This window comes from Cherax quadricarinatus, chromosome 18 (genome assembly GCF_038502225.1).
Source record: "Cherax quadricarinatus isolate ZL_2023a chromosome 18, ASM3850222v1, whole genome shotgun sequence".
NCBI classification, from domain to species: Eukaryota; Metazoa; Arthropoda; class Malacostraca; order Decapoda; family Parastacidae; genus Cherax; species Cherax quadricarinatus.
In genome coordinates this window covers 46,790,836-46,804,718 of record NC_091309.1, presented here as the reverse complement: position 1 = coordinate 46,804,718, position 13,883 = coordinate 46,790,836, and the positions used below count along the sequence as shown (strand labels likewise).

The 13,883-nt window shown below is 49.3% G+C and overlaps 1 protein-coding gene across 1 annotated transcript in view; it reads right to left on the bottom strand.

Annotated features, from left to right (window-relative positions):
• LOC128689516 (chorion peroxidase) overlaps positions 1-13,883 on the bottom strand; it is an 88,643-nt gene that overhangs the window by 65,179 nt on the left and 9,581 nt on the right. Inside the window, exon 4 of the mRNA XM_070086476.1 lies at positions 4,772-4,886. Within this exon, the coding sequence (XP_069942577.1) occupies positions 4,772-4,886 (115 nt within the window). The remainder of the gene's footprint in view (positions 1-4,771; positions 4,887-13,883) is intronic.

Genomic DNA, 13,883 nt, shown 5'->3' with positions numbered 1-13,883 from the left:
CACACTACCACCAGCCAGTGTGGGTGTGGGTGAGTGCTGACCACAATACCACCAGCCAGTGTGGGTGTGGGTGAGTGCTGACCACACTACCACCAGCCAGTGTGGGTGTGGGTGAGTGCTGACCACACTACCACTAGCCAGTGTGGGTGTGGGTGAGTGCTGACCACACTACCACCAGCCAGTGTGGGTGTGGGAGAATGCTGACCACGCTACCACCAGCCAGTGTGGGTGTGGGTGAGTGCTGACCACACTACCACCAGCCAGTGTGGGTGTGGGTGAGTGCTGACCACGCTACCACCAGCCAGTGTGGGTGTGGGTGAGTGCTGACCACACTACCACCAGCCAGTGTGGGTGTGGGTGAGTTCTGACCACGCTACCACCAGCCAGTGTGGGTGTGGGTGAGTGCTGACCACACTACCACCGGCCAGTGTGGGTGTGGGTGAGTGCTGACCACGCTACCACCAGCCAGTGTGGGTGTGGGTGAGTGCTGACCACACTACCACCAGCCAGTGTGGGTGTGGGTGAGTGCTGACCACGCTACCACCAGCCAGTGTGGGTGTGGGTGAGTGCTGACCACGCTACCACCAGCCAGTGTGGGTGTGGGTGAGTGCTGACCACACTACCACCAGCCAGTGTGGGTGTGGGTGAGTGCTGACCACACTACCACCAGCCAGTGTGGGTGTGGGTGAGTACTGACCACACTACCACCAGTCAGTGTGGGTGTGGGTGAGTGCTGACCACGCTACCAGCCAATGTAGGTGTGGGTGAGTGCTGACCACACTACCGCCAGCCAGTGTGGGTGTGGGTGAGTACTGACCACACTGCCACCAGCCAGTGTGGGTGTGGGTGAGTGCTGACCACACTACCACCAGCCAGTGTGGGTGTGGGTGAGTACTGACCACACTGCCACCAGCCAGTGTGGGTGTGGGTGAGTGCTGACCACACTACCACCAGCCAGTGTGGGTGTGGGTGAGTGCTGACCACACTACCACCAGCCAGTGTGGGTGTGGGTGAGTGCTGACCACACTACCACCAGCCAGTGTGGGTGTGGGTGAGTACTGACCACACTACCACCAGCCATTGTGGGTGTGGGTGAGTGCTGACCACACTACCACCAGCCAGTGTGGGTGTGGGTGAGTGCTGACCCCACTACCACCAGCCAGTGTGGGTGTGGGTGAGTGCTGACCACACTACCACCAGCCAGTGTGGGTGTGGGTGAGTGCTGACCACACTACCACCAGCCAGTGTGGGTGTGGGTGAGTACTGACCACACTACCACCAGCCAGTGTGGGTGTGGGTGAGTGCTGACCACACTACCACCAGCCAGTTTGGGTGTGGGTGAGTGCTGACCACACTACCACCAGCCAGTGTGGGTGTGGGTGAGTGCTGACCACACTACCACCAGCCAATGTGGGTGTGGGTGAGTGCTGACCACACTACCACCAGCCAGTGTGGGTGTGGGTGAGTGCTGACCACACTACAACCAGCCAGTGTGGGTGTGGGTGAGTGCTGACCACACTACCACTAGCCAGTGTGTGTGTGGGTGAGTGCTGACCACACTACCACCAGCCAGTGTGGGTGTGGGTGAGTGCTGACCACGCTACCACCAGCCTGTGTGGGTGTGGGTGAGTGCTGACCACAATACCACCAGCCAGTGTGGGTGTTGGGTGAGTGCTGACCACACTACCACCAGCCAGTGTGGGTGTGGGTGAGTGCTGACCACACTACCACTAGCCAGTGTGGGTGTGGGTGAGTGCTGACCACACTACCACCAGCCAGTGTGGGCGTGGGTGAATGCTGACCACGCTACCACCAGCCAATGTGGGTGTGGGTGAGTGCTGACCACACTACCACCAGCCAGTGTGGGTGTGGGTGAGTGCTGACCACGCTACCACCAGCCAGTGTGGGTGTGGGTGAGTGCTGAGGACTCTACCACCAGCCAGTGTGGGTGTGGGTGAGTTCTGACCAAGCTACCACCAGCCAGTGTGGGTGTGGGTGAGTGCTGACCACACTACCACCAGCCAGTGTGAGTGTGGGTGAGTACTGACCACACTACCACCAGCCAGTGTGGGTGTGGGTGAGTGCTGACCACACTACCACCAGCTAGTGTGGGTGTGGGTGAGTGCTGACCACAGTACCACCAGCCAGTGTGGGTGTGGGTGAGTGCTGACCACACTACCACCAGGCAGTGTGGGTGTGGGTGAGTGCTGACCACACTACCACCAGCCAGTGTGGGTGTGGGTGAGTGCTGACCACACTACCACCAGCCAGTGTGGGTGTGGGTGAGTACTGACCACTCTACCACCAGCCAGTGTGGGTGTGGGTGAGTGCTGACCACACTACCACCAGCCAGTGTGGGTGTGGGTGAGTACTGACCACACTACCACCAGCCAGTGTGGGTGTGGGTGAGTGCTGACCACACTACCACCAGCCAGTGTGGGTGTGGGTGAGTGCTGACCACACTGCCACCAGCCAGTGTGGGTGTGGGTGAGTGCTGACCACACTACCACCAGCCAGTGTGGATGTGGGTGAGTACTGACCACACTACCACCAGCCAGTGTGGGTGTGGGTGAGTGCTGACCACACTACCACCAGCCAGTGTGGGTGTGGGTGAGTACTGACCACACTCCCACCAGGCAGTGTGGGTGTGGGTGAGTGCTGACCACACTACCACCAGCCAGTTTGGGTGTGGGTGAGTGCTGACCACACTACCACCAGCCAGTGTGGGTGTGGGTGAGTGCTGACCACACTACCACCAGCCAGTGTGAGTGTGGGTGAGTACTGACCACACTACCACCAGGCAGTGTGGGTGTGGGTGAGTGCTGACCACACTACCACCAGCCAGTGTGGGTGTGGGTGAGTGCTGAAAACACTACCACCAGCCAGTGTGGGTGTGGGTGAGTGCTGACCACACTACCACCAGCCAGTGTGGGTGTGGGTGAGTGCTGACCACACTACCACCAGCCAGTGTGGGTGTGGGTGAGTACTGACCACACTACCACCAGGCAGTGTGGGTGTGGGTGAGTGCTGACCACACTACCACCAGGCAGTGTGGGTGTGGGTGAGTGCTGACCACACTACCACCAGCCAGTGTGGGTGTGGGTGAGTACTGACCACACTACCACCAGCCAGTGTGGGTGTGGGTGAGTGCTGACCACACTACCACCAGCCAGTGTGGGAGTGGGTGAGTGCTGACCACACTACCACCAGCCAGTGTGGGTGTGGGTGAGTGCTGACCACACTACCACCAGCCAGTGTGGGTGTGGGTGAGTACTGACCACACTACCACCAGCCAGTGTGGGTGTGGGTGAGTGCTGACCACACTACCACCAGCCAGTGTGGGTGTGGGTGAGTACTGACCACACTACCACCAGCCAGTGTGGGTGTGGGTGAGTACTGACCACACTACCACCAGCCAGTGTGGGTGTGGGTGAGTGCTGACCACACTACCACCAGCCAGTGTGGGTGTGGGTGAGTACTGACCACACTACCACCAGCCAGTGTGGGTGTGGGTGAGTGCTGACCACACTACCACCAGCCAGTGTGGGTGTGGGTGAGTGCTGACCACACTACCACCAGCCAGTGTGGGTGTGGGTGAGTGCTGACCACACTACCACCAGCCAGTGTGGGTGTGGGTGAGTACTGACCACACTACCACCAGCCAGTGTGGGTGTGGGTGAGTGCTGACCACACTACCACCAGCCAGTGTGTGTGTGGGTGAGTGCTGACCCCACTACCACCAGCCAGTGTGGGTGTGGGTGAGTGCTGACCACCCTACCACCAGCCAGTGTGGGTGTGGGTGAGTGCTGACCACACTACCACCAGCCAGTGTGGGTGTGGGTGAGTGCTGACCACACTACCACCAGCCAGTGTGGGTGTGGGTGAGTACTGACCACACTACCACCAGCCAGTGTGGGTGTGGGTGAGTACTGACCACACTACCACCAGCCAGTGTGGGTGTGGGTGAGTACTGACCACACTACCACCAGCCAGTGTGGGTGTGGGTGAGTACTGACCACACTACCACCAGCCAGTGTGGGTGTGGGTGAGTACTGACCACACTACCACCAGCCAGTGTGGGTGTGGGTGAGTGCTGACCACACTACCACCAGCCAGTGTGGGTGTGGGTGAGTGCTGACCACACTACCACCAGCCAGTGTGGGTGCGGGTGAGTGCTGACCACACTACCACCAGCCAGTGTGGGTGCGGGTGAGTGCTGACCACACTACCACCAGCCAGTGTGGGTGTGGGTGAGTGCTGACCACACTACCACCAGCCAGTGTGGGTGTGGGTGAGTGCTGACCACACTACCACCAGCCAGTGTGGGTGTGGGTGAGTGCTGACCACACTACCACCAGCCAGTGTGGGTGTGGGTGAGTGCTGACCACACTACCACCAGCCAGTGTGGGTGTGGGTGAGTGCTGACCACACTACCACCAGCCAGTGTGGGTGTGGGTGAGTGCTGACCTCACTACCACCAGCCAGTGTGGGTGTGGGTGAGTGCTGACCACACTACCACCAGCCAGTGTGGGTGTGGGTGAGTGCTGACCACACTACCACCAGCCAGTGTGGGTGTGGGTGAGTGCTGACCACACTACCACCAGCCAGTGTGGGTATGGGTGAGTGCTGACCACACTACCACCAGCCAGTGTGGACTCTGGTCTGCATTATAAGCCATAACGTAATCCACTTAAATACTGGCTATACACATTCCTGAAATACAAACACTGGTCATACACATTGTTGTAATATTCACAATTACAATACTTACTGGCCGAAGAACTCATCATCATCAGGGATGAAGATTGGCATACAGTCAGGATGTAGCTCCCGGGCCTCCCTCTTCTGCCCTTTCGAGCAGCAGGTGATGTCTGACTTGTCCTTACCTGGTAATCAAGGTCATGTTGCATTAATAGTATTCAAGGTCATGTGCTATTAATATATTTGTTAATCATGGTCATAAGCTGTTAATATCTGGTAATCAAGGTCATGAAGTATTAAAATTATTAATTAATATCTGGTAATTAAGGTCATGAGCTATTAATATCTTGTCATCAAGGTAATAAGCCAATAATATCTTGTAATCAAGGTAATGAGCCATTAATATCTTGTAATCAAAGTCATTAGCCATTAATAACTTCTAATCAAGGTCATGAGCCATTAATATCTTGTAGTCAAAGTCATTAGCCATTAATAATTTCTAATCAAGGTCATGAACCATTAATATCTTGTTATCAAGGTCATGAGCCATTAATATCTTGTAATCAAGGTCATGAACCATTAATATCTTGTTATCAAGGTCATGAGCCATTAATATCTTGTAATCAAGGTCATGTGCCATTAATATCTTGTAATCAAGGTCATGAACCATTAATATTTTGTTATCAAGGTCATGAACCATTAATATCTTGTAATCAAGGTCATGAGTCATTAATATCTTGTAATCAAGGTCATGAACCATTAATATCTTGTTATCAAGGTCATGAACCATTAATATCTTGTAATAAAGGTCATGAGCCATTAATATCTTGTAATCAAGGTCATGAACCATTAATATCTTGTTATCAAGGTCATGAGCCATTAATATCTTGTAATCAAGGTCATGAGCCATTAATATCTTGTAATCAAGGTCATGAACCATTAATATCTTGTAATCAAGGTCATGAACCATTAATATCTTGTTATCAAGGTTATGAGCCATTAATATCTTGTAATCAAGGTCATGAACCATTAATATCTTGTTATCAAGGTTATGAGCCATTAATATCTTGTAATCAAGGTCATGAACCATTAATATCTTGTAATCAAGGTCATGAACCATTAATATCTTGTTATCAAGGTCATGAGCCATTAATATCTTGTAATCAAGGTCATGAACCATTAATATCTTGTAATCAAGGTCATGAACCATTAATATCTTGTTATCAAGGTCATGAGCCATTAATATCTTGTAATCAAGGTCATGAGCCATTAATATCTTGTAATCAAGGTCATGAACCATTAATATCTTGTAATCAAGGTCATGAGCCATTAATATCTGGCAGACAGGATCAAGTACCAGTAGTGATGACATTAATATCTGGCAGACAGGATCAAGTACCAGTAGTGATGACATTAATATCTGGCAGACAGGATCAAGTACCAGTAGTGATGACATTAATATCTGGCAGACAGGATCAAGTACCAGTAGTGATGACATTAATATCTGGCAGACAGGATCAAGTACCAGTAGTGATGACATTAATATCTGGCAGACAGGATCAAGTACCAGTAGTGATGACATTAATATCTGGCAGACAGGATCAAGTACCAGTAGTGATGACATTAATATCTGGCAGACAGGATCAAGTACCAGTAGTGATGACATTAATATCTGGCAGACAGGATCAAGTACCAGTAGTGATGACATTAATATCTGGCAGACAGGATCAAGTACCAGTAGTGATGACATTAATATCTGGCAGACAGGATCAAGTACCAGTAGTGATGACACACACTATTGTATACCACTCAAAGTATTTTCCTTTTAGAGAAGATTTTCTGATGCCGAGGAAGAGCTCTTGATTCAAGGAAATGGAGCAACTCCCTCCCTCTACTGAACCCTCCAAATGACCACATAACCTTCAGTAACTATTTGATTCACACTGGTCAGTAAATATACCCTTCCATTTCTTGGCCTTGAAGGTGAAATGCTCTTGATCCAAGGAATTTAATAGGCCAGGACAATAAAAGGCAACAGTGGAAAACCTTAGGCTAAATCTTAGAGTCATATAAGAATTCCTGCAGACTGCTGGGGCATTATGACTCACGAAATCGTAATGACACGATTGTAAACAAACCAAGACACGGGTGGAGATTGAACTCGCGGCAAGCGAGTTGTAAAACTCTCGGCCAGCTCATAAGCCACTGCCGCGAGTTCAGTCAAAACCCATACCGCTGTTTACTAGAAAAATAACTCTATTGGGCAAATTTCATGCCATTTCCTCGCCCATTAAAACATTACTGCTGGTAACATCGTCACAAAAAACACAGTGTTAGCTGGAAGCTTATAAACACTTCTTGTGGCCAATGTCAGATATTTAAATATTCAAAAATAAATAAATCTTTCAGTAATAAACATAAAAAAAAATTGCTGAAAATAAGTACATATTGTTAATTCTTAATGTCACTGAGAACTGTTTATTATCTAAGTTGATTTGTAATTAATGGTTGAAAGTGGCGAGGAATCTGATACATTATCAACGGCAACAGAGCGCTAACCATGAGTCACGTAGCAACACACCACCTACATCTACAACACCTCGTAGCAACACGCCACCTACATCTACAACACCTCGTAGCAACACACCACCTACATCTACAACACCTCGTAGCAACACACCACCTACATCTACAACACCTCGTAGCAACACACCACCTACATCTACAACACCTCGTAGCAACACATCACCTACATCTACAACACCTCGTAGCAACACATCACCTACATCTAAAACACCTCGTAGCAACACATCACCTACATCTACAACACCTCGTAGCAACGCACCACCTACATCTACAACACCTCGTAGCAACACACCACCTACATCTACAACACCTCGTAGCAACACATCACCTACATCTACAACACCTCGTAGCAACACATCACCTACATCTACAACACCTCGTAGCAACACATCACCTACATCTACAACACCTCGTAGCAACACATCACCTACATCTACAACACCTCGTAGCAACACATCACCTACATCTACAACACCTCGTAGCAACACATCACCTACATCTGCTACACCTCGTAGCAACACACCACCTACATCTACAACACCTCGTAGCAACACATCACCTACATCTACAACACCTCGTAGCAACACATCACCTACATCTACAACACCTCGTAGCAACAGATCACCTATATCTACAACACCTAGTAGCAACACATCACCTACATCTACAACACCTCGTAGCAACACATCACCTACATCTACAACACCTCGTAGCAACACATCACCTACATCTACAACACCTCGTAGCAACACATCACCTACATCTGCAACACCTCGTAGCAACACACCACCTACATCTACAACACCTCGTAGCAACACATCACCTACATCTACAACACCTCGTAGCAACACATCACCTACATCTACAACACCTCGTAGCAACAGATCACCTACATCTACAACACCTCGTAGCAACACATCACCTACATCTACAACACCTCGTAGCAACAGATCACCTACATCTACAACACCTCGTAGCAACACATCACCTACATCTAAAACACCTCGTAGCAACACATCACCTACATCTACAACACCTCGTAGCAACACATCACCTACATCTACAACACCTCGTAGCAACACATCACCTACATCTACAACACCTCGTAGCAACACATCACCTACATCTACAACACCTCGTAGCAACACACCACCTACATCTACAACACCTCGTAGCAACACACCACCTACATCTACAACACCTCGTAGCAACACACCACCTACATCTACAACACCTCGTAGCAACACATCACCTACATCTACAACACCTCGTAGCAACACACCACCTACATCTACAACACCTCGTAGCAACACATCACCTACATCTACAACACCTCGTAGCAACGCATCACCTACATCTACAACACCTCGTAGCAACACACCACCTACATCTACAACACCTCGTAGCAACACATCACCTACATCTACAACACCTCGTAGCAACAGATCACCTACATCTACAACACCTCGTAGCAACACATCACCTACATCTACAACACCTCGTAGCAACACATCACCTACATCTACAACACCTCGTAGCAACACATCACCTACATCTACAACACCTCGTAGCAACACATCACCTACATCTACAACACCTCGTAGCAACACACCACCTACATCTACAACACCTCGTAGCAACACACCACCTACATCTACAACACCTCGTAGCAACACATCACCTACATCTACAACACCTCGTAGCAACACATCACCTACATCTACAACACCTCGTAGCAACACATCACCTACATCTACAACACCTCGTAGCAACACATCACCTACATCTACAACACCTCGTAGCAACACATCACCTACATCTACAACACCTCGTAGCAACACACCACCTACATCTACAACACCTCGTAGCAAAACACACCACCTACATCTACAACACCTCGTAGCGACACATCACCTACATCTACAACACCTCGTTGCAACACATCACCTACATCTACAACACCTCGTAGCAACACATCACCTACATCTACAACACCTCGTAGCAACACACCACCTACATCTACAACACCTCGTAGCAACACATCACCTACATCTACAACACCTCGTAGCAACACACCACCTACATCTACAACACCTCGTAGCAACACATCACCTACATCTACAACACCTCGTAGCAACACACCACCTACATCTACAACACCTCGTAGCAACACATCACCTACATCTACAACACCTCGTAGCAACACATCACCTACATCTACAGCACCTCGTAGCAACACACCACCTACATCTACAAAACCTCGTAACAACACATCACCTACATCTACAACACCTCGTAGCAACACACCACCTACATCTACAACACCTCGTAGCAACACACCACCTACATCTAAAACACCTCGTAGCAACACACCACCTACATCTACAACACCTCGTAGCAACACACCACCTACATCTACAACACCTCGTAGCAACACACCACCTACATCTACAACACCTGGTAGCAACACACCACCTACATCTACAACACCTCGTAGCAACACATCACCTACATCTACAACACCTCGTAGCAACACATCACCTACATCTACAACACCTCGTAGCAACGCATCACCTACATCTACAACACCTCGTAGCAACACACCACCTACATCTACAACACCTCGTAGCAACGCATCACCTACATCTACAACACCTCGTAGCAACGCATCACCTACATCTACAACACCTCGTAGCAACACATCACCTACATCTACAACACCCTGTAGCAACACATCACCTACATCTACAACACCCTGTAGCAACACATCACCTACATCTACAACACCTCGTAGCAACACACCACCTACATCTACAACACCTCGTAGCAACACACCACCTACATCTACAACACCTCGTAGCAACACATCACCTACATCTACAACACCTCGTAGCAACACATCACCTACATCTACAACACCTCGTAGCAACACATCACCTACATCTACAACACCTCGTAGCAACACACCACCTACATCTACAACACCTCGTAGCAACACATCACCTACATCTACAACACCTCGTAGCAACACACCACCTACATCTACAACACCTCGTAGCAACACATCACCTACATCTACAACACCTCGTAGCAACACACCACCTACATCTACAACACCTCGTAGCAACACATCACCTACATCTACAACACCTCGTAGCAACACATCACCTACATCTACAGCACCTCGTAGCAACACACCACCTACATCTACAAAACCTCGTAACAACACTTCACCTACATCTACAACACCTCGTAGCAACACACCACCTACATCTACAACACCTCGTAGCAACACACCACCTACATCTAAAACACCTCGTAGCAACACACCACCTACATCTACAACACCTCGTAGCAACACACCACCTACATCTACAACACCTCGTAGCAACACACCACCTACATCTACAACACCTGGTAGCAACACACCACCTACATCTACAACACCTCGTAGCAACACATCACCTACATCTACAACACCTCAGAGCAACACATCACCTACATCTACAACACCTCGTAGCAACGCATCACCTACATCTACAACACCTCGTAGCAACACACCACCTACATCTACAACACCTCGTAGCAACGCATCACCTACATCTACAACACCTCGTAGCAACGCATCACCTACATCTACAACACCTCGTAGCAACATATCACCTACATCTACAACACCCTGTAGCAACACATCACCTACATCTACAACACCCTGTAGCAACACATCACCTACATCTACAACACCTCGTAGCAACACACCACCTACATCTACAACACCTCGTAGCAACACACCACCTACATCTACAACACCTCGTAGCAACGCATCACCTACATCTACAACACCTCGTAGCAACGCATCACCTACATCTACAACAGCTCGTAGCAACACACCACCTACATCTACAACACCCTGTAGCAACACAGCACCTTCATCTACAACACCTCGTAGCAACACATCACCTACATCTACAACACCTCGTAGCAACACAGCACCTACATCTACAACAGCTCGTAGCAACACACCACCTACATCTACAACAGCTCGTAGCAACACAGCACCTACATCTACAACAGCTCGTAGCAACACACCACCTACATCTACAACACCTCGTAGCAACACACCACCTACATCTACAACACCTCGTAGCAACACACCACCTACATCTACAACACTTCGTAGCAACGCATCACCTACATCTACAACACCTCGTAGCAACACATCACCTACATCTACAACACCTCGTAGCAACACACCACCTACATTTACAACACCTCGTAGCAACACACCACCTACATCTACAACACCTCGTAGCAACACACCACCTAAATCTACAACACCTTGTAGCAACACACCACCTACATCTACAACAGTTCGTAGCAACACACCACCTACATCTACAACACCTCATAGCAACACACCACCTACATCTACAACACCTTGTAGCAACACATCACCTACATCTACAACACCTCGTAGCAACACATTACCTACATCTACAACACCTCGTAGCAACACATCACCTACATCTACAACACCTTGTAGCAACACATCACATACATCTACAACAGCTCGTAGCAACACACCAACTACATCTACCACACCTCGTAGCAACACATCACCTACATCTACAACACCTCGTAGCAACACATCACCTACATCTACAACACCTTGTAACAACACATCACCTACATCTACAACAGCTCGTAGCAACACACCACCTACATCTACCACACCTCGTAGCAACACACCACCTACATCTACAACAACTCGTAGCAACACACCACCTACATCTACAACACCTCGTAGCAACACACAACCTACATCTACAATACCTCGTAGCAACGCATCACCTACATCTACAACACCTCGTAGCAACGCATCACCTACATCTACAACACCTCGTAGCAACACACCACCTACATCTACAACAGCTCGTAGCAACATACCTCCTACATCTACAACACCTCGTAGCAACACACCATCGACATCTACAACACCTCGTAGCAACGCATCACCTACATCTACAACACCTCGTAGCAACACACCACCTACATCTACAACACCTCGTAGCAACACACCACCTACATCTACAACACCTCGTAGCAACACACCACCTACATCTACAACAGCTCGTAGCAACATACCACCTACATCTACAACACCTCGTAGCAACACACCACCTACATCTACAACAGCTCGTAGCAACACACCACCTACATCTACAACAGCTCGTAGCAACACACCACCTACATCTTCAACACTTCGTAGCAACGCACCACCTACATCTACAACACCTCGTAGCAACACACCACCTACATCTACAACACCTCGTAGCAATACACCACCTACATCTACAACACCTCGTAGCAACGCATCACCTACATCTACAACACCTCGTAGCAACACACCACCTTCATCTACAACACCTCGTAGCAACACACCACCTACATCTACAACACATCGTAGCAACACACCACCTACATCTACAACACCTCGTAGCAACACACCACCTACATCTACAACACTTCGTTGCAACACACCACCTACATCTACAACACCTCGTAGCAACACACCACCTACATCTGCAACACCTCGTAGCAACACACCACCTACATCTACAACACCTCGTAGCAACACACCACCTACATCTACAACACCTCGTAGCAACGCATCACCTACATCTACAACACCTAGTAGCAATACACCATCTACATCTACAACACCTCATAGCAACACACCACCTACATCTACAACACCTCGTAGCAACACACCACCTACATCTACAACACCTCGTAGCAACGCATCACCTACATCTACAACACCTCGTAGCAACACACCACCTACATCTACAACACCTCGTAGCAACACACCACCTACATCTACAACACCTCGTAGCAACGCATCACCTACATCTACAACACCTCGTAGCAACACACCACCTACATCTACAACACCTCGTAGCAACACATCAACTACATCTACAACACATCGTAGGAACACACCACCTACATCTACAACACCTCGTAGCAACACACCACCTACATCTACAACACCTCGTAGCAACGCATCCCTACATCTACAACACCTCGTAGCAACGCATCCCTACATCTACAACACCTCGTAGCAACACACCACCTACATCTACAACACCTCGTAGGAACGCATCACCTACATCTACAACACCTCGTAGCAACGCATCCCTACATCTACAACACCTCGTAGCAACACACCACCTACATCTATAACACCTCGTAGCAACACATCACCTACATCTACAACACCTCGTAGCAACACACCACCTACATCTATAACACCTCGTAGCAACACACCACCTACATCTATAACACCTCGTAGCGACACACCACCTACATCTACAACACCTCGTAGCAACGCATCCCTACATCTACAACACCTCGTAGCAACACACCACCTACATCTATAACACCTCGTAGCAACACATCACCTACATCTACAACACCTCGTAGCAACACACCACCTACATCTATAACACCTCGTAGCAACACACCACCTACATCTATAACACCTCGTAGCAACACACTACCTACATCTACAACACCTCGTAGCAACGCATCCC